The following is a 20,838-nucleotide window of genomic DNA, read 5'->3' on the forward strand; positions in this document are numbered from 1 at the left end:
CAGCGAATGATTTCCCCGGTGAGGTTCAATGCTCTGGTATGTGTCATTCTGGTGCGAAGGTGAATGCACTCACCTGTATGGTGAAACCAATTTTTGATGACCTTGTGTTTTTATTTCTGCGATAATGAAATTGGATTGATTATTGGAAAGTGGAATTTATTATTTAGTGAAGGCGTTTGCTGTGGTTAGTATTTATGGGAAATGCAGGAAAAACTATTTATATAGGGTTTTGGACATCACATTTCATCTTTCAGTGCTTTCAACAGTCCTTCCAACCCATTCTCCTCCAGCCAAGCCCTCCCCCATTCGCAACTCTTTCTTCGCATTTTTTTTCTTGGACTTCTTTATAGGCGATGACATGGGTCATCGATTCCGCCTCCACCCTGCAAGCTCTGCAACTTTTTCGTCTGCATGTTGAATTGGTTCCTTGTCGTGAACCACACTCCCAGGTACTTGAAATCCTTTATTACTTCTAGCGTCTCTCCCTTGTACTTTCATTCTTTGTTTTTCCTTCTCCCTCCATTCCTAAACGCCATTATTGTTGTTTTTTAAATACTCAGTTCCATCGTGTTTTCGTCCGACGACTTTTCTGTTGTTATTAGCATTATCTGTAGATCCGGGTCCTCCTCTACCAATGCTACCAATGCTACCAATGCTGCGTCATCCGTTTACAGTATCGCCTTAAATCTTGCTCCGTGTCCTATCACCGAGAATCTTTCTCCTTTTTTCCTTAGCTGCTCCTCCAGGTCGTTGATGTAGATGTTAAAGAGGATGGGGCTCTAGGGGCACCCTTGCCCTGTCCGAAAACTTTCTGTTGTGCCATTCCACGTTATCACTTTACTTCTCGTGTCTTTGTATATTAGCTTGGTCATCCCCAGAAACTTGACTTCTACTTCCAGTGTTTTCAATTTTTGCCACAGTTTTCCGCTGCTGACCTTATCGGATGCTGCCTTATATCTATGAATACTGTGGACAATTTTTCTCTTTTCACCTTCAGCTTATTTTCCACCAGCGTGGTTGACACCATGATACCCTCCGTTGTGCTTCTCCCTTTCCTGAATCGCATCTGTATCGCCGTTAATTTATTTTCCTTATCCAACTACTGCCTTTATAGTTTTTTTGCTTCGTTCGGCTCGTTTTTGTTATGTATTTGGTAGATTATCGCCGTCGTCCAGTTCTCAATTATTTTCTGCTCCTTCCGTAGTCGTTTCACTATTTCTGTTAGCTTTTTTTTGCCTGTCTCCTTGGGTATATTCTTCAGGTCTTCTGCCTGATACATTCCTCATACGTTCTAGCGCGTATTTCATCTCTTCATCCCCAATTTGTGTGTCCAATTTCCTGGTTTGCTCTTCCTATTGCACTCCTTCGTATCCTTTTTCCTCTCCTCCGTCTGTAGGATGTCTGGCCTCTTCGTCTTCTGCCTTTCTCTCTTCACTCCTATACTCTTCCCCGGGTTATTCCTCCACCTACAACAATTGCTTAAAGTGTCTCGTCGAGTCGAGAAGAGTCTCTTCTCTTTTTCTGTACCAGGACATGACTTTCCAGCAATCTGTTAGGTTGCTGCTAGCTGTCACCTGTTTTTGTTTCTTCTCTAGGTAGCCCCTGATCAATTTTTCTCTCAGTATGTTCAGCTCCCGTTTGCATGTGATGTAGGGCATTTTGTTATGCCAGTTTCTTTTTTTGTTGTAGATCTTGAGTATTTAAAATAGCTCCCTTCACTTCCTCCTATACTGTCCATTATCCAATGATTCCATTCTTTCGTTCCCTTTTTTTCATCTTTCCGTCCTTTATCATCGCCACCCTCGCCGCTGTCTCCGTGATGGTCTTCTTCAGGTTCTCCCCCCGCTCCTCTGTCGCCCATCCTTCCGTAGTCCTCCCACTCGCTTTTGTACCTCTCCCCTGCCTCTGTTCTTTATTTCAGCTTTTCGCTTCCTTGTTCATCTTTGTGGTCAGTCCCCGCTTCCCCCTCTTTCCACTTCACCGTCAAAAGTACAGGAAAGTGGTGCGGTCCCTCCTGCTCCCCTACCTGTAATTTGATGACCCACTCTGGGATTTCTTCTTCCATTATCTCAACTATCACCAGGTCTAGTATAGTCCCTAGACCCTCACCGTCTACCAGACACGTCGGATTTCCTCGTTGCGATATTAGATTCCGCCATGCTACGCCCTGCTATTCTCTGTTCCTCTCCAATTCTGGCGTTGAGGTCGCCGATTATCATTGCCTTGTATCCTTCCTTCTGATAGTCCTGATTTATCATTCAGACTCTTAAGTAAGTTCTTCATGTTCCCCGCTGGGTTGTTGTATACGGTCCTCATCTCGTATTTGTTCTCGGAATTTTTATTACCATCTCATGCTCTGATTCTTAGTCTATATTTTCATTTAGTTACTTTCCAGTTGCCTCGACATTTTCCTTTTATCGATGCTCTCCCTTTTCTGTTTTCTGGTTGCTGCTTTACCGTACCATTGGAAGGTGGAATCCAGTTTTTCATGTTTTTCTCATTTGTCTCTCCTCCAGATGTGTCTCTTGTAGTATTATTGGCTTTGCCTTTCCGCATTTCTCCCTATTTTTCGCTACGTTTTTTATATCCTGGGTGCGATTCTTTCATATTCTCATTCCGTTCTCGTCCCACGTAAGCCATACTCCCTCCACATTCACTCTTTTCCAGCTCTCCTACACTTCACCGTTTGTTGTTCCATCCAACTTTGAATTAATTTCTGCCTCTCCGTCATCTCGTCAATTATCCATACGATATAGTGGCGGTTTTTCAGCTTCTTTTTCCTCTTTAGAATTCTTATCTTACTCTCCATGTCCTCTAGCTTCACTCTCCTTCCAATCCCTCAATTTTTTCAACTCTTGCCTTCTCTTGCAGTTTCTCCAGAAGCCATTCCTCCATTGCCTCCTTTTTCTGTCTTGTTTGGAGTTCCAATTCTCTTATTTTAATACATTTTCCTCTCCAACCTCGCATCTCCTTCCTCTTCGATCCCTGCTGGCCTTTCCGAGTCCCTCAACCCTCCTGACAACCCATTGTCATGTGCTGAGGTCGACTCATCATTGAGTTCTATCTTCCTATCTGCCCTACCCTGCCCTGATCTGTCCCCTCTGAGCACTTACTTCCTCTTCCTTTGCCTGAGCATTAGTTTCATCTCCTGACATTCTTCAGCATTCCTGCTCCCATGCATTCGCCATTGCCGAGCTTGTTCTGCTATCCTCCCTTGTGTTGCCCTTTCCTTGTAACTTTCTAGCTAACCTTGTACTCGTCGCAGCTCTCTTCTCAGGATTTCACGTTCTCTCTTCTCTTTTCCTCTACTTGCGTTTCTTGTCAAACTCACTCCTTATTATCTTCTCTAGGTTCACACAGACATTTTCCCATTTCTGTTGTGTTTCAGTCCATCTCTTCCATTTCCTCTCCATTTCCCACTGCCACTCAGACATCCCCAAAGTGTCTGTGTTTGCTTTTTGGTTCTCCTCATCTGTCGTGTTGTCCTCTTTGTCTCTCTCGTTATCTCGTTCTCTCCCGCTCGTTGTGTCTTCCAGGTTTTCTATTCTCGTTCTCCTGATCTGTTTTGCTCTGTTTTGTAACAGTGGTTACTTAGGGTAATGGTGGTTAACATTCAACACGCTTCAACACAGGGCTCAGCATGGCTAAAGAAGAGCGTATCACAGTGACTATCTCTGAAGGTCTCGTCAGTTGTATCAGCTGAGCTTTCTACGGAATTATGAGGGAATCTGATAAGACATACTACATTTTCTTCTATTGTAAGTACGTAGAGAAAATGAGCCCATCGAGCCAGGATTACAATAAATTTTAAAAGAGATTTTGGGGAAAAGTTAGAGTTTAGAAGTTATTATAATTTCGGATATGTTAATTATATTTTCGTGTTTCGCGTTTGTTATGGTTAAGTGAGGGTTATTAAAATTTAATTGCGTTTAATTAGATTTTAATTTAAATTGCGGATCTTTGACGCGTCTCGCGGTTTCTGAAACGGCTTACTTTGACTATTGGGGTCAATAAAACGAGTTGCGTGATTAACTTTTCGAAGCCCTTTTTTGTCTTCGTGGAAATGTGTAGGTGGAAAGCGATAATTTGAATTATAATCGCGAGTATATTTTTAATTATTTGTTTCCGTTTGTCCTCACCCGGAACATCTCGAGAATACGGTCGCGAAGATGAAAATTAAGTCATGCGGAAATTCAAACTTAGCCGCGCTGGAATCCGATGTAACCCACCGTAGGCTAATCACTGCGTTATCTTTGTTACGTTCCAATCCGGTTCACTGGCTTCCAGATGGCAGGTCCGATGCCCGTAGAGTGCAAAACCACTCTGCTTCACAAGTGCGGGAAGTTTAAATTGAACAATTAAACACAGACACCCATTTAGTCAGATTAGATTATTGAAACTTTTATTCATAAGTTGGAGGCTTAACTTAATGTTTCGGCGTCTGAAGTCGAACTAGCTTACAAATATTCGGCTATAGCCGAACCGAGCCGGCTATCATCAAGACGGGAAGTTTATATAGCGTTCGGCTATAAACCGAACCGGCCGAGCCGGCTATATTCCGGCTTCGTTAACGCAACCACGTCATGATCATGCGCAAGGAAATTTCAATTTTGAGGACTAATCATCGAGATTTATGGGGAGCTTCAAAGTCGGGAGATCGAAGAGGAAGCACTACACCATCAGTGTACTTCGTCGCGGACCAATCAACGACGATTTAGGATTTTTTCCTCGTTGTACAGCCGACATTCTCAGTGTGCGTATACGTTACAACCGTGACTTTTCATTATATTAATGACGATATTTAATGCTTTTTTTGGTATAACCACTCCCCGAAATTCTCATCTCAGGTTAATAGTTGAAGCTTCATTTTGTTAATTGAGGTTATGCTCTGAGCGGTAGAGCCTAAATAACGCCAAAGATTATGCGTTTTTGCCTCTTTGCGACTCTACGCCTGTTCCCCGAATTCATAACGTTTCACGTGTCCCGCCAGGATTACGTAATACTCGTCACTTTGAGGATGTTCCCTGTATTTTGCGTACGTGAGTTCGGATTGAACTTCAGAAATTTGTGAATTTAAAAAGATACTCTTAACAACTCGGTTCTGCGTTAGTCGTCTCTCGGATTTTTCGAGTCCTGTGCCATCCGCCTTTTGGTATATGTTATATTCCATAGATGAGATTTATGATACGGACCATCCATGCATTCCAAATCAACATAGAATTATCTGCAGATTCTGCGTTTTCTTGTTAACTATGTTTCTGGTAATTTTATGGAATATTGTTTCTGCGTTTATCGCTTATGGATTTATTCCATTTTTGTGCCTTTGGCCATTGCGACTACACTTCGCTACAAAAATGGGTCAATTGTGTGATTCGTCGGTTTACGTGCCTTGATAATCCGTAGGAATTTAGTTTTCGCTTGCGCTACGCACCGCCGTTGAGAATCTTCCGAGTACTTCTCGCATCAAGGTCACGCCTCCGTATATCCTATGTCCCGCGTCCTTCGTTCTAGCTGCTATGCGTTTGTTTATGCTCTCGGCACCCGTCCGCTTCACGAATTATGCTGCGCTAGATTTTTGTTCTAAATTGCGTTTATTATTCCTTGGAACTTTTAGTTCTGATTTGTCAGTTTTACCGTTCAGAGAGAATTCTGAAATTATAGTTTATTATGTTGCTTTCGGGTAATTTACTCGATTTTAGCCCGACATTGGGGTTATCTTATATCTTTTGTTTCTATTTTTGATTTTTTTTTGAGTTTAATCAATTACATTGGACGGATAAAATAAGTTTGGGTCTCTCTGCGTACGACACGCCGCATCCCTTGCAATAAAGTGGATGATAAATAGTCTTGCAATACTCTCTCATGAAAAGTATTGAACTATGTTTTGTAATTATTAATATTTGAGAATTCGATAATTTATTGTATTTATAGTTTTTCGCGAGCATTCTCGCTGTTAATATGAGGTGAAGATAATATAGTTGCGTGATGTTAATATTAAATATAGGTTTACCTTTTTGAGGCCATGGTCAAATATCGTCTACAGGGTGAAGTTTAACTCGAGGGGGATTCTGAACCGGCATGTTTTAGGGGTGATTCTGAACACAAAAGTCCTTTTCCACTTTTCGCTCGGACGCACCCCTGCTGAGATATGGGGGTGAACAGAACGGCCAATGGGGCGCGAGCGTTGCGCGGCTCTACGTCCGTGTGCCGCGGGTAAGCGGTGTGCGTGCTTCCCCTTCTCCATGGGCGGACGTTCCATTCCGCTAGTGAGTGAAAGAGAGAGGAGGAAAGATATTTCTCTCTCGCTCATTTGCAATTTCAGGACAATCCTTTCAGGGGCGGCAGGGGGGGGGCGAATAAAAACCTATTATTATTCAGATTAGTATTATTTATTAGAATACAAGAATAATCTGATCGGACAATTGCCTGATCAGACATTCAATGTTTAAAATTGAATTCCCCACTGTTTAGTTGAGGAACGTTGTTTTGGGTGGTCGGGCGTCGGAAAAATTGGGATTGGTGTAGTGAGGTGCAATTGAAGACACACGACACTAAGTTATAAAAACTTCGTATATTTATTGTCACTATTTGTAAAAAGCTATACAAGTTTCACAAAGTTCGTTGGGTTTCACCCGTGTGAAATCCTGGATCGTTGGTATTCTAATTGTAGTTGAGAGACGTTGGTAAATGCGCAATTATAGAATTACGTTGACCGGTACGTTGGAGATACGTTGTAAGACTGATTTGGGGGGGGGGGTCTCAAGTTGGTGACCGAGACCGATGACCAGTGACCCGATGAACCCCGGAAGTATCCGAAATTCATCGATCACTTGTCGTTGAGTTGGGGGGCGTTTTTTAGCTATAGTTTAAACATCCCGCCCGCATTCATCAGGCGTGATGAATCCTCTGTTGATGGTAATCTCTAGTTGTCATCTTGTTGGTCTGCTGGTGTTGGGTCCGTTGGTAGCAAGCAAAGTTTTGTTATCGGTCTGGTGTAAGCCATGGTGAGTTGAACTCCTCCGTGGAGTGTTTTCTGGTGAGCTTCGTTGATGATGAGCGTTGTCAGGCGAGATTGTCGTGGTAAGATAATTGGATGAGTCTCGTCTGGATCAAGCAATGAGTTCTTTAGTCGTCCACCAAGCCTGAGAATTCCTTGATCATCAATTCTCGGGGTGAGCTTGGCCAGTGGATGTTGGCGAGGTAGTTGAATATCTCTGTTCAAGTTCTGAAACACAGATTCAAAGTATTGGTGTTGTGTTACCTTAACCCAGAATGTCCTCGCTTCGTTGAGTTCTATCGTTGTTAATACTGATGAATCGGGCGTTGGTTGTCGTCGAAGTCGTTGGATGGCTCGATTCATCGTTGCGGTGACTTGTAATACTTTTGATAAAGTAGAATATCTGTTGAGGAACTCTGTCAGTGGATGCTGCCTAGCTTCAGCAGCTACTGGGTGAGCTGTTGCTGGTCTCTCTTCAAGAGAGACTTCCGTTGGAGCACTGGTTGTATTTTGTGGCCAGTCTGACGGCGGTTTTGCTAGCCAGTCAGGCCCTTTCCACCAAAGGTGATGTTCGTTGAGTTGACTCGGGGAAATGCCACGTGAAGCGCAGTCAGCAGGGTTGTAAATCCCACCAACATGTCTCCATACGGCTGTTGGTAACTCTTCCTGGATTTTCGTTACTCTATTGTGAACGAATTCCTTCCATCTCGATGGATGGCTGTTGATCCATGCTAAAGCTACTGAAGAATCAGACCAAAAGTATGTCTCTCCGTTGATTTCCAATGTGCGTTGTGCCCAGCTGACAATTTTTGTTAGCAGAAGGGCCGCGGTTAGTTCCAGGCGTGGAATCGTCAGCTTTTTCAGTGGTGCAACTCTTGTTTTTGCACACACCAAGCTGATTGTTGGTGTTTCGTTGTCTCGTTGAACTCGTAGATAAACGACTGCTCCCATGGCAGCTGTTGATGCGTCGGCAAATCCATGTATTTGTACGTTGGTAGTCGTTGGAGATAGATTTAGCCATCTTGGGATGGACAGTTGATTTAGTTGCGTGAGTTCCTCCCTGAACTCTTTCCACCTTCGAACATAGTCGAGTGGAAGTTGATCATCCCAAGCGAGTTTGAGCAGCCATAGTTCTTGGATGAGTATTTTTCCTCGAACAATGACTGGTGCGATGAATCCAAGAGGATCGAAAATTTGAGCTATTTCCGATAGCAGTACCCTCTTGGTGAAGCTCGTTGAGTTGAATGTTCTAGATTTATATTGAAATAAATCTGTTGCTGGATGCCAGCACAATCCGAGCGTTTTGATGACTGCTTCCTCGAATTGCACTGTACCTGCCGGTCCCGTTGACAAGTTGAGCTGTTGGAGTATCTCTGGGCGATTACTGGTCCACTTTTGAAGTGGAAATCCGCCCGCCTGGCAGATCTGTTGAAGTTGAATTATCATTTCTTTGAATTCTCCCTCAGAGTCTGCTCCACCGTAAATGTCGTCGACATAACGGCCTTTAGTTAGCGGTAGCACTGCTGCAGGGAATCGTTGACCTTCATCGTTGACGAGTTGTTGAAGAACTCTCAAAGAGAGCCATGGAGAGCATTTCTGTCCATATGTGACCGTTGTTAGTTGATATGTCACAAGTTGTTGATTTTCGTCTATCCAAAGAATGCGTTGAAGATTCCAATCGTCATGGTGTACGTTGATTTGTCGAAACATCTTAACGATGTCGGTGCCGAAGACGAGTCGATGTCGTCTTAACCATGTGAGTACATCCATTGCATCCACTTGGAGCTTTCCGCCCCCGTGGAGGATGTCGTTGAGTGAGATACCCGTTGATGTCTTGTTGGAGCCGTTGAAGACTACTCGAAGCTTCGTGGTTAGCGAATCTTCCCTCAGAACCCCATGATGTGGCAGGTAGTAGTTTGTTGCTGGTTCTCATACTTGTTGTATACGTCGCATGTGATCAAGTGCTTCGTATTCGTTGATAAAGTCATAGTAGAGTTTGCTGTAGTCAGGATTAGCGCTTAATCTTCGTTTCACCGACTGGAGTTGACGAAGCGCTTTACTTTTCGATTCTCCGAGCGCTGCTGTTGATGTGCGAAGTGGCAATCGCACAATGTAGCGCCCAGACGTGTCTCGTTGATGAGTGCGTTAAAAGTGTTCTTCACACTCTAATTCGTCTGGTGTGAGCTCGTTGGTTGGATTTGTTGAGATTGGTGGTTCTTCCTGGACCCAGAATCTTTGTAGAAGCTCCGTTAATTGTTCGTTGGAAGATCCCCTTGCCGCGGATAAGGAGGTCCTCGTTGAATACGTTGTGTTGCATAATGGACCGGATAAGATCCATCCGAATGTTGTTAGTTGGCCAACTAATTGATCATCGTTGGATTTTTCAATCCCGTTGCCGATGATTTTCCCGTAGTTGTCAGCTCCGATAATTATGTTGATAGGTCCAGGTGTTGAATAGCTCTCATCTGCCAGTTGAAGCTGCTGCAGTGATCCGATTGATGCAGATGAGCATGAGAACGTTGGTAACCGTGAGGTTAGCTTTTGCAGGATGTGGGCGTTGATCTCAACTTGTTGAAATGGCTGTTTCGTTGATTGGAGCGTGATTGCCACAATCCCTTTCGTTGAACATGCGTGTTTTCCACCAATTCCGATGAGTTCAATCGTTGAATGTCGTCGTTGTAGTTGAAGCTGATGAACCAGGCTTTCCGAAATAAATGAAAGCTCTGAGCCTTGATCGATGAGGATTTTGGCGATCGTGTAGAATCCGCTTTTGGAGAATGCCCTGGCTTTAGCCGTAGCCAAGAGCACTAGTCGTTGATCCGTTGATTTGTGGGAGAACTTAGTGTCCTCTACGTTGCTCGAATTCCGTTGAGTCGATTCTTCGACTTGACTCAGGGGGGCGTAAATCCTCTTGTTAGCCGTTGAATCTGTTGAATTCTCGTTGGATCTAGTTGACTGAGTTGATGTTGGACGACCTGTTGAAAACGAGTGAGGATCAATGATCTGAGTGATGAATGAAAATTATAATAAATCAAACACTCAAACCTGATTCCGCACTCGTTGATGGTTGCTCTGGACCGCTGTTGATTGTCGATGTCGTTGGTCTCTCTCTGTCTGTTGGGTCCATGTGCAACAGCGTGTGGTGCCTGTGTTGACATTTCATGCAAGATTTAGTGCACTTGCATCTCGTCACCAGGTGTGTACCGAAGCAGTTGTAGCATAGTCGTGTTGTTGACAGATGCTCTAGTTTTCTCTGCGCTGAGAGGCTGAGAAATGTAGTATCGGAGATTTTTAGACGTAGTTTTATTATTATTTTATTAAGGTAGAACCCACGCACTCTCACTAATGGCGCCTAGGCCATTAGCAGCTGGCCCACTCCGCCACGTTTGGGGAATTCCCCATAGACGGAAAATGGCAAACAGGGCCCCATAACGGTGGTGGGAGAAGAGGCCCAGAGGGAGGAATCGGGGGTGCCAAGGGTATTTTTGTTAAGAGGAGTAGTTAGTATGTAGTAAGTAGTTGAGAGGGAGAGTACTGAGTAGAGAGCGCGTGTAGAAGTAGAATCGAGGAGTGACAGAAGTTTATTCGACGACGATTAGTTAGATTTAGACGTTTTCGTTTTCAATTAATAAGTGTCGGAAAACTTTAAGTGTATAGTGTTTTTGTAAAACCTAGTGTTTTTTGTGAATAATATAATTTACTAGAAATCAAACTGTTTTTATCTTTTTAAAAAAGTATCCCCACAGAAATGATGGACACTTTCCAATGAAGTGCTTGGCGTTACAGTACCCACAGCAATCAGCAGGCTTAATATGCTGAGGTTCCTTTCGTTGAACTGTTGCTTCGGCGGTATGATAAACGCGTGCTCGAGGTGGTGATTTTCCACGTTGAATTTTCTCTTTTGGCCGTTGATGAACCGTTGGTTCGTGTTGATCATCTGGAGTCATGCCTCTTGCTGTTGACTCCAGGAAGTTGACTAACTCCTGCAGAGGTATGAAATTCGTTGATGTTCCCAGCCTCTGTTCCCACGTGGTGCGAGTATCAGCCTCCATTGATCGTTTGAGCAAGTGAAAAACGAATTGATCGCCCAAATCTTCTTTGGGAATCCTGGCGGTGCTTATCAGGTGGTCCACCGTCTCACGAGAAATATGAGCGTTGTTGATCATGGCCTTAATTCCCTCAGTTCTTCGTCGATTGCGTTGAATTCTAGAATTCTGTCCTGTAGAAACTCTAGTTGGTTGGCGGTTCCTGTTGAGAGCTGCGTTGGTGTGCTTATAGTTGACGGCATCGTTGCAATTTCGGACTTCCTCGTTTTAATAGTTGAGATGTTGATTGCCGGAAAAGTTTCTACAACATTTGCCCAATCTTCATGCTCCTGTGTGGTTGGAGCTTGGGTCTCTAGAGGGTTGACGATGATTGGAGGTACTGGGTTGATCTCGACGTTGGTTTCGATATGTTGGGTTGACTCATACTCTCCATCATCTGCTATGTTGGTAACTAATATAGCTACGTTACCGACCGCTGCGCTGTACCGACCGTTGAGTTGACGTTGAGTGGGGTGCGACCTCACTCGTTGAGCACAGTCCCAGTAAGTGGGGGACTGCTGGCGAAGTTGAGCGAAGTGGGCCGAGCATTCCCGAATTGTCGCACGTGCGGTCAGGGAAATTTGAGACCCGATGGAATGTAAACACTGAATACAAAGGGTCAAGGGCAATAAACACTTATTGTTCTCGTTGGATTATCGTTGGAATGTTCCAGAATATTCCACGGGTCGTTGATTTCACTATAGGACTTGGCGTCCTTTTTGGTTTTCCGTTGAATTTTCACCACACTTTCACAATTTTTCACTGTTTTTTACCGCACGATCCGGCTCGAAGGACCAATGTTTAGTTGAGGAACGTTGTTTTGGGTGGTCGGGCGTCGGAAAAATTGGGATTGGTGTAGTGAGGTGCAATTGAAGACACACGACACTAAGTTATAAAAACTTCGTATATTTATTGTCACTATTTGTAAAAAGCTATACAAGTTTCACAAAGTTCGTTGGGTTTCACCCGTGTGAAATCCTGGATCGTTGGTATTCTAATTGTAGTTGAGAGACGTTGGTAAATGCGCAATTATAGAATTACGTTGACCGGTACGTTGGAGATACGTTGTAAGACTGATTTGGGGGGGGGGTCTCAAGTTGGTGACCGAGACCGATGACCAGTGACCCGATGAACCCCGGAAGTATCCGAAATTCATCGATCACTTGTCGTTGAGTTGGGGGGCGTTTTTTAGCTATAGTTTAAACACCCATAAAAACATTTTTCTGATAAAATGTTGTAAACCCATTGGTTTACAAGATATTTCTCAAAACGCATTTTGTAGTAGAAAAATTCCGAAAACCGCGGCATCCCCCTTGGCATTCCGGAGATAATTGTTTAAATGTTAATTATCTCATGGTGCAACAGGCCTACAGTATTGTGTCAAGCGATATTTTTCTTATTGTAAATTTACAACAAGAAAGGTCTTTTACCAAATTCCTGTAAAAGAGCCTCTTACAAAGATAATTAACAATAAACACTGGATGCCGAAATTCACAGAAAATAGCTCGCAATTTTCGGGGAATCGGAAGTGAACAAGTGGATTTACGGCCTTTTGTCACTAGACATTTTTTGCAGAGAATCAAATTTTCTACAATAAATGTCTGTTTGAGATGGCGCCGAGTTGGGATAGGTGGGGAAAATAAAAGTACACGAGACACGAGAGTCTTATTGGGGATGCACTGAGTTTATTATAAAATAATTGAGGCCTGACCTCACGTCTTTGAGGGAATTTTACAACGGTGATTTTCTTCTCTTCACTAAGCATAACACTGGTGATGTACTTGAATCGGTAGATAACTTCGTTACGCAATTGAGAATTGAGATTTACTTTAATTTGGAAAGCGTATAAGGAGCACTTGTGCGTCCGTTAATCGCGTACGCAAAACTGGCTAAAACGTCCGTTGAGTGGACGCATCTTAGCGCGTGATGGTTTGTCATCCCTCTATGGAACGTTGAGAGAAACTATTTAAATTTAATAACTAGAAATGATGATTAGTTATATTCGCGAAAGGCTCTAATTGGTGATGCACAATTTGGTAAATATAGAGAACATTATTCCTTTGATAAATTGAGTCCGGTTCTGACTAGGGAATGAATATATTCGATTGAGAATTACTCGTTGACAAAATTGCGAATTCACTTGTGACCGTTGAACTGTTTGAAAAGAAGTGAGCTAATTGTCTATTTTGGAGTCTCTTTATATACCTAAGGGCTGTTTTGTTCTGATTAGCAAGCCAAGGTTTTCGAATATTCTAGACGAATTCCTTGGTTCGAATGTTCTCGAATTTTTCGCTTGATTATCGGGTGAATTTTCCCTCTCTATTAAACGATGTCTAATGGTGGAATACCCTAAATCCATTAGTTTATTTAATAATAAGATTTCAACTTGAAACCAAAATCCTCCATGAGTTAATAAACTAATTAATTTTCACGATTTTCTCATTGGACATTTAATGTTTAAAATTGAATTCCCCACAACAAAATCTTTTTGATAAAATGTTGTAAACCCATTGGTTTACAAGATATTTGTCAAAGAGGATGGCTCACGATTTTCCCGGGATCGGGAGCAATAAACGCAAAAAAAGCAGGAAACAGCAGAGTCGAGCAAACAGTTAGGGATTCTTTCAAATATGAATTTATTAAGTTATTTGGCTACCTAACTGGCGTAAAGACTCATGTGGAAGGGACGCTGTGTCGCACAGCTTTACGACTTGATCTGTTGCCGTGAGCCGAAAAAAAGGGTTTTCCCACCACCAGTATGAATTGTAGCTCCAATGTGGGAGGTTTAAGTCCAAATTTCCGATCTGCGGACGGTGGAACAATTGAACGAGAGGAACAGGCCAATGGAGAGGAACAGGCTATTATCGCCAATAAAAATTGTTATTTTATAGTTGACAGAGGAAATTTCTCCACCAATTTTTTCAAAGCGTCGGTGTCCCTAAAAACCGCTTCGAAGACAGAGTTAGATTTTACGTTTTATTGCTCTGTAATCCAAAGTTCAACTAGTGTTCTTCTATAAATATCTTGTAGTTCCCTCTCAAGTTACCGGGATAGATACATCTTTAATTAGTGATAAAGAAGTGCAGTGTCGTGAAATTCATTCATATCTCGAGTGTACAATCGCAAAGTTTAGTGCGACGGAATATGCGTGGTAAAGTGGTCCACAACAACCTTCCCGCAAACTCCCCTTGTCCAAAAGTTGACTAGGACCCTTCCTGCATCAACTGCAAAGGGAGATATCCCTCAACCGACAACAACTGCCCCCAACTAGCCAGGTAAAGACTCATACACAGATATGCCACCCAACAGGGTATTTCCTATATTGAAGCTAGACATATTATCTCCTCCAATCTCCCAAATGCCCCCCCCCCCGGCACTTACCTGCCCCCTCACCTTCTAACTTTGCTAACTCCCCTCATCACTTCCCCCCAATCTCACACACGCCCTCGCTCACACAACCAATGTCAACCACTCTCCAACCCACCCCTCGTCATCTCCCTAACTCCGACCTTGTGCCTCATCGCTCTCCTGCCATCCCTCCAACTCCACTGTCCAAAGACTCAACCCCCGTCCCTCTACCCTTGTCAAACTCGTCTCGCGAGAAGCATCTCCAATACTCCCACAAGCTCATGCATAAAGCCCCCCGCAGCTCCTCAAGAACCTCACATAGCACCAACTCTTCCTTCCCTAACCATGCCCATCTCCTTATTTCTCCAAATGGTGCTAACTATTCCAACCTTCCTCCTCCTACAAAAATGAGATACCCTCCCCACCAACCCTCTCTCTTACCCTCTTCCGACCTCTCTCAGGTCCTTGACCAAATTAGAAGCTTCCTCGATTTCTTCCTCCATAAACTCGTTGCTTTAGTTGAAAGTTTTGGCCTCACCAACAAAGTCGCCCACATCTCTAACCTAATCAACAACCTATAGCAATCCTCCTCCCAGACCACCCCCCCTCCAAACCTTCCTTCCTCTTCCCTGTCCGCCCCTGCATCACCCTTCAACACTCCTCGCCACTCATTATCCACCTCACTATGAACTTTACAACCTCAACTAATTTTGCCTGCCCTGGACTCAAAATCTTGCGGTGGAATGTCCGCAGTCTTAGACCAAAGCTAGGTGACCTCCAAAATATTGCCTTCAACTATGATATCATTATCCTTTCTGAAACCTGGCTCAAACCCTCTTATCCTCACACCGCCCTCCGCGGCTTTTATCTCTACAGAGATGACCTTCTAAACCAACAGGGGGGTGGCATTGCCATCGCGATCAAAGAATCTATACGCTTCACCCGAATCCCTAACCTGAACCTCATCTCCCCAAACCTCCACGTCATTGGCATTAATATCTCTTCCAAAGATGGACCCCTAGCTATCTTCTCTCTTTACAAAAACCCCGACGCCATAGTTCACTCCTCAGAATGGTCTCAACTTTTCTCCAAATCCGCCAATGCTCACGCTTCCATCGTAGCTGGGGACTTCAACTCCCACTCAGAAGCTTGGGGAAGCTCTCATTCCTGTCCCTCTGGCTCTGAACTCCTAGATGCTCTTGCGAACTCAAATCTCTTATCCCTGAACGATGGCTCTCCCACCCGAGTCACTCCCCCCAACTCACCCCCATCATGCGTTGACCTCACTCTTGCATCCTCAATATAGCTCTCCAATCTTCTTGGCATGTTCTTAAAGACCACATGTGTAGCGATCACTACCCCATTGCCACTCTTGTGAATGTCCCTCCCGACAAATTCAAACGTTTTTCCTACAAAATCAACCACTCCAAGGTAGATTGGGATGCCTTCCAAGGCTACCTTAAAGTTAATGAAAACCTCATTAACAATACCCCAAATTCGATGTCCCCCCAACTCAAATACGAATCCTTAATTGACGTCATTATGTCAGCAATTCAAGCCTCGTCTCCAAAACCCAAGGACTCGTCTAAATACTTCAACAAACGTAACCGCAGATCCTCTCCCTCAGCTCCCTGGTGGAACGAAAACTGCTCACATGCCGTCGCCCTCAGAAGGAAGGCCACATCCCTTTTCAGAAAAGTCATTTGTCTAGACCACTACATTGCGATGAAAAACCAATCTGCCCTTACCAAACTCACCCTCAGAAAAGAAAAATTGAAAGGCTGGTAGACATTTTGTGAATCCCTAAGTAGATACACCCCCATTAACCTAGTCTGGCAAAAAATCAAGTGGTTTAAAAACCGCAAGGCATATACCCCCACAAATATCCCTAATCAAGACAATGAATCTGCCGATCAAATGCGGAGTTTCATCTCCGACTTCTGTCCCAAACTTCCGCCCAACTACATCCCCCCCCCTTCCTCCAGCCATCCCCTGCCAAAGCAACCTCTTTCTTCAAAAAGAGTTAAGCCCACATGAACTCAAACATGCTCTCTCCGTCACTAACAGCACCTCTCCTTCAGGCCTGGATAAAATCGACTATTTTGTTTTGAAAAAACTCCCTAACTCCTACAAAAACTGTCTTCTAGACATCTTCAACTCCCTCCTTAACTCCGGCCCATTTCCAGATTCATGGAGAAAATTCTTAGTATTCCTTCTCCCCAAAAATACCCCGGACAAATTTCGTCCCATAGCCCTTGCTTCCTGCACCCTGAAACATCTCGAAAAATTAATAGCCAACCGCCTCATGTGGTGGCTAGAAACTGAACAAGTCCTGCCCAATAATCAGTTCGGCTTCAGAAAACTCCGATCCTGCGCTGACAACCTCTCTATTTTAAGCACCGAAATCCTTACAGGTTTCGCATCCAAACAATTCACTCCATGTGTCTTCATCGACATAAAGGGAGCATTTGACAACGTCAACCCCCTCACTTTATACAATGACCTAGCCCGTATAGGAATACCCCAAAAATTAGCTGACTTCGTCTACGTCCTACTAGCCCTCCGCCAACTCTACTTCGTATCGCCAGATGAGCTCAACGGCCCCTACCCTATGGACAAAGGCGCAGGTCAAGGACTAGTCCTTAGCCCCATCCTATTCAACATTTATACTTCTTTCCTAGCCCAACTCCACCAGTTCCAGGCTGAATCTATCTTCTTCGCCGACGACCTCGTAATCTTTTCTCGCAACTCCAACGTCTCCTCTTCTTTGGAATCTGTAGAAGAAGCAACCAACTCCATAGCCAATCATCTATCTGACAGAAACCTTGAAATCTCCCCTGAAAAATCTCACCTAATCATCTTTTCTAAAAAACACTTCATCCCTTCCGACTACTACATCTCTATCAACGACACTCTCATTCATGCCGAAGAAACCCCCCGATTTCTTGGGGTCACCTTAGATTTCCGGTTCTCCTTCTCCCCTCACATCTCAGCCTTAACCAGTAAATGTACCACAGTTATTTCACTCATCAAATCCCTCAGAAAAACCTGACATGGAGCACACCCCAATAAGCTCATCACCTTCTACAGAGGTCTAATTCGGAGCTCCATAGAATATGGCAGTCACATCCTTCGGTACTCAAACTTCTCTCACTTCGACAAACTCAACAAGCTTCAATACAAAGCCCTCCGTTTTGCTATTGGTCTTAGAAATTCTTCCCCCACGAACGTTATCCTTGCTGATGCCGCTGAACCCCCTCTAAATCTACGTATTTCCAAACTTTCGAATAGGTATATGGCTAAATGTTTCTCCCAATCACTCCACCCTGCTCTCGACAAGCTCGCCTCCCTATACTCGATCCTTTCTAGGAAAAACTCCAACATCCATAACATCAAAACCGATTTCCCCATTTATCGCTCGTACACCAAACTCCTGGAGCACAAGCACCGAATTCACTCCCACTCCCTAGCTACCCCTTACGAATTTCAGTTCTCTCTCATCAATTCCCCGCCTCTAATCAACACTTCCATTGGCCATTCCTTAAAGAATGCTAAAAACAACCTTGACCTCCACACCCAAATTTACACTGATGGGTCGAAAACACATGAGGGCTCCTATGTGGGCTTTGCAGTCGTTGTCTCCTCCAAAGATATCGTCATCAAACACAAGATAACTTCTTATGCCTCGATATTTACAGCGGAAGCCCTAGCCTTATTAACTTCCCTCCAAACCATTCATTCCCTTAAAATCGAACGCTCCGTTATCCTCTCAGACTCCCTCAGCGTTCTGACAGCTCTATCCCATCTTTCAAACCAAAAATCTTCCTCTCGCATAGTCTATGAAATCCTCGAACTCTACTCAAATCTCTCCCTCAATGGATACCACATCTCTCTCATCTGGATTCCCTTCCACGCGGGAATCCCAGGTAATGAATTAGCTGATCGTCACGCCAAAGAGCCCACTACCAACGGCATCTGTCATAACACTTGCATCCCCCACTCTGAGTTCAGAGAATCTTTGTCGAGGAGCCTGAAAGCCAAAACCGCCAAACTCCTCAGAACCCAAAGCATCCGTAAAGGCTCCCTCTACTTTAAACACTTCTACAATGGTTTTCACCCCCCCTGGTTCCACTCCTTAGGTATTGACAGATCCCAAATTTCCTCAATCTCTAGCATGAGATCCAATGAGATCCTCTTCCGCAAAAATATCGTCAACTCTCCACTCTGTGAATGTCACCTTCCCGAAACCCTATCATATATTTTCTGGTTCTGCCCCTTATATACCAATGAACGCACCCCCTTTGTGAAAGCTTTGAAAAAGTTGAAAATTTCCTCATTCAACATCCAAAAGCTCATCTCTCACCCAAGCACCAAAGTTGCCTTCCTCATTCACAACTACTTAAAATCTATCCACAAATCAGTCTAACCACTATTTCAAATCCTTCCCACCTCTGACCTACATTACCTCACTCCCTACCTTACCACCTCCCACCCATTCACATGTAACGTTCCTACATTGGGAACAACGGACGCAAGGATTGCAGTCAGAGCCAACCAAAAAATTAGAAGAAGAAGAAAAAGAAGATACGACCTCCCACTCTTGGGAGCAATGAGAAATTCAAATTCAACCAGTAAGAATCCTACTTTTCGGTTTTCTTGAATCCAACAAATTGTATCCCCACTGCTCAAATACTGATCCATCAGCCTTTTATCAAAAACGAATCTAGCCTAGACTTTACTTCTCGTTCAATCTTTGAACAAGTAATAACCTCCCTTATTCTTTACATCGGAAGAGGTATTAAATAGCAATTTTAATTATCTTCTAGTTGAACTACGATGTTATCTTTCAAGTGAGAAAGTGATCAAGAAAAACCACTGTACCGAAACAAATATTTGTATAAAATAAACCTTAAAACCAACAGTAAAATAAAAGTCGTGAATATCTTGAGTGAGTTTGAATATTAGCTCAAGAAGTCTCAACTATTTAAGACTAGACGAGACACCCATTATCAATACTGCGTTTCCTGTCGGATTTCAATGTCTAACCCGGTGTGATAGGTTTCTCGCAATAATTATGTTACGTCCTACCCAAGTTACTAGCAGGACACTAGCGCTGTTTGGATTATTGAGCGCCAGATTTTGAAAACGGGATCCATGAGCCGCTAAACCTCTGATGAGGACTCCACCGAAGTTAATTGGTTCAGGTCGAGATCAATTGAATTAATGAATAATTCAATAATAAATAATAACAGAAGTGCTTAAGAGAGCACATTAACACGTTTATTTATTATGATCAAATTTTGAGGAAAAGAACTTCACACTGGAACATATAATCCGTAGACTTTAATTAAACTAATGGAGAGAAGCTTCAAGCAGAAGGCTTGTAAAAGAACTGACTCATCTTAGTCTTAAACTCTAAGGGTTGGGTCCAGTAACCCCCCACTAGTCCAAAAGTGGCGCACGCAACCCTGGCCCAAGGGAAAGGGGCATATTAAATCATATGAGAAAGAGGGAAACAAGGAGAGCGCGTGATGTCACAGTTTTCCTCAGAGAATTCCAGGATTCTCTGTCCAGCAGGACAATGGACAAAGGAAAGTTCACATGTGTTAAACACATGAGACAGAGAAATGTTTGAAGTAAACAGTACTCGAGTTTTATGACTTCAGACCGTGACTTTTGAATTTACTTTGTCTTTATATTCTATGTTTTCGAGGAACTGCCTTTCTGCAGCGCGTTTGGGAGAGTAATAAATTTGGATTAGAACTCGAATACTTGACACTTGATTCTATGTTTTTGTGGAATGGTTTTCCTCACGCCCGTAAATTTATTTCTCCCTTGTTCATTGTCCTGTTGTTTTTTGGTATTCCTTCTGACTTTCTAAAATTCCATATGGCGTTGATTTATCATTTTGCTCTTTATAACATTTTCAAAATTCGCAGATCAAAATGGCCGATAAATAGTGCCATCTGTAATATTCAACCCCAGGACATCACAATGACATTTTTATGGCAGGGTGGGAACTATTTGGGCTTCCTGCAAGAGCGACTTCCTGCGATAGCTGGTAATGGTCCAGATTCCAGCGATCTATGGTTCCAGCCCGACGGGGCACCTGCACATGCCTGCCTTCCAGTCATCCAGCAGCTGAATGAATGGTTTATACTCTCATCACCCAGCGAATTAGGAGAAAATGGTTGCGCTGCTGCACGCTGCAGTTGCAAGTATTACTCCTGATGAACTGGAGTGAATGAGGGTAAATTTACTACTTCGGGCCCGACTTTGCATCGTCGCTGGAGGTGGACATTTTAAAAATCTGCTATAGTTCATTGAAAAAAAATCGGCTCTTTTCAGGGCCACCGAAATCGTCGAACGTTAAAATACTTTCTTTTTCCCTTTCCCTATCCGTTACAA

At 43.5% G+C, this 20,838-nt stretch overlaps 3 protein-coding genes across 3 annotated transcripts; 1 reads left to right on the forward strand and 2 right to left on the reverse strand.

Annotated features, from left to right (window-relative positions):
* Positions 1-6,922: 6,922 nt before the first annotated feature.
* LOC135161015 (uncharacterized) lies at positions 6,923-8,767 on the reverse strand. The gene has a single exon (XM_064118245.1). It carries the CDS (start codon positions 8,765-8,767, stop codon positions 6,923-6,925), a length of 1,845 nt encoding a protein of 614 aa, XP_063974315.1.
* A 1,123-nt stretch (positions 8,768-9,890) lies between these two features.
* Positions 9,891-12,121, reverse strand: LOC135160177 (uncharacterized). Its single transcript, XM_064116416.1, has 2 exons — positions 10,787-12,121; positions 9,891-10,263 (listed from the first exon to the last, which is right to left on the reverse strand). Exons 1-2 carry the CDS (start codon positions 11,161-11,163, stop codon positions 10,029-10,031), a joined length of 612 nt encoding a protein of 203 aa, XP_063972486.1. The 5' UTR covers positions 11,164-12,121; the 3' UTR covers positions 9,891-10,028.
* Positions 12,122-15,771: 3,650 nt separating this feature from the next.
* LOC135161040 (uncharacterized) lies at positions 15,772-18,856 on the forward strand. Its single transcript, XM_064118299.1, has 4 exons — positions 15,772-16,128; positions 16,262-17,432; positions 17,490-17,565; positions 17,722-18,856. The coding sequence occupies exons 1-4, from the start codon at positions 15,772-15,774 to the stop codon at positions 18,854-18,856; spliced, it is 2,739 nt and encodes a 912-aa protein (XP_063974369.1).
* Positions 18,857-20,838: the final 1,982 nt, after the last annotated feature.

Source organism: Diachasmimorpha longicaudata, chromosome 3 (genome assembly GCF_034640455.1).
Source record: "Diachasmimorpha longicaudata isolate KC_UGA_2023 chromosome 3, iyDiaLong2, whole genome shotgun sequence".
NCBI classification, from domain to species: Eukaryota; Metazoa; Arthropoda; class Insecta; order Hymenoptera; family Braconidae; genus Diachasmimorpha; species Diachasmimorpha longicaudata.

Excerpts from the sequence above, each read along its gene's own strand:
- LOC135160177 (XM_064116416.1), bottom strand. The coding sequence starts at position 11,163 with ATGATCAACAACGCTCATATTTCTCGTGAGACGGTGGACCACCTGATA. Across the intron at positions 10,264-10,786 it reads AAGCCTGCTGATTGCTGTGG|CCTCTCAGCGCAGAGAAAAC; the intron begins GTACTGTAACGC and ends TACATTTCTCAG.
- LOC135161040 (XM_064118299.1), top strand. The coding sequence starts at position 15,772 with ATGTGTAGCGATCACTACCCCATTGCCACTCTTGTGAATGTCCCTCCC. Across the intron at positions 17,433-17,489 it reads TCACATCTCAGCCTTAACCA|CACACCCCAATAAGCTCATC; the intron begins GTAAATGTACCA and ends CCTGACATGGAG. Across the intron at positions 17,566-17,721 it reads TATGGCAGTCACATCCTTCG|GTATATGGCTAAATGTTTCT; the intron begins GTACTCAAACTT and ends ACTTTCGAATAG.
- LOC135161015 (XM_064118245.1), bottom strand. The coding sequence starts at position 8,767 with ATGGATGTACTCACATGGTTAAGACGACATCGACTCGTCTTCGGCACC.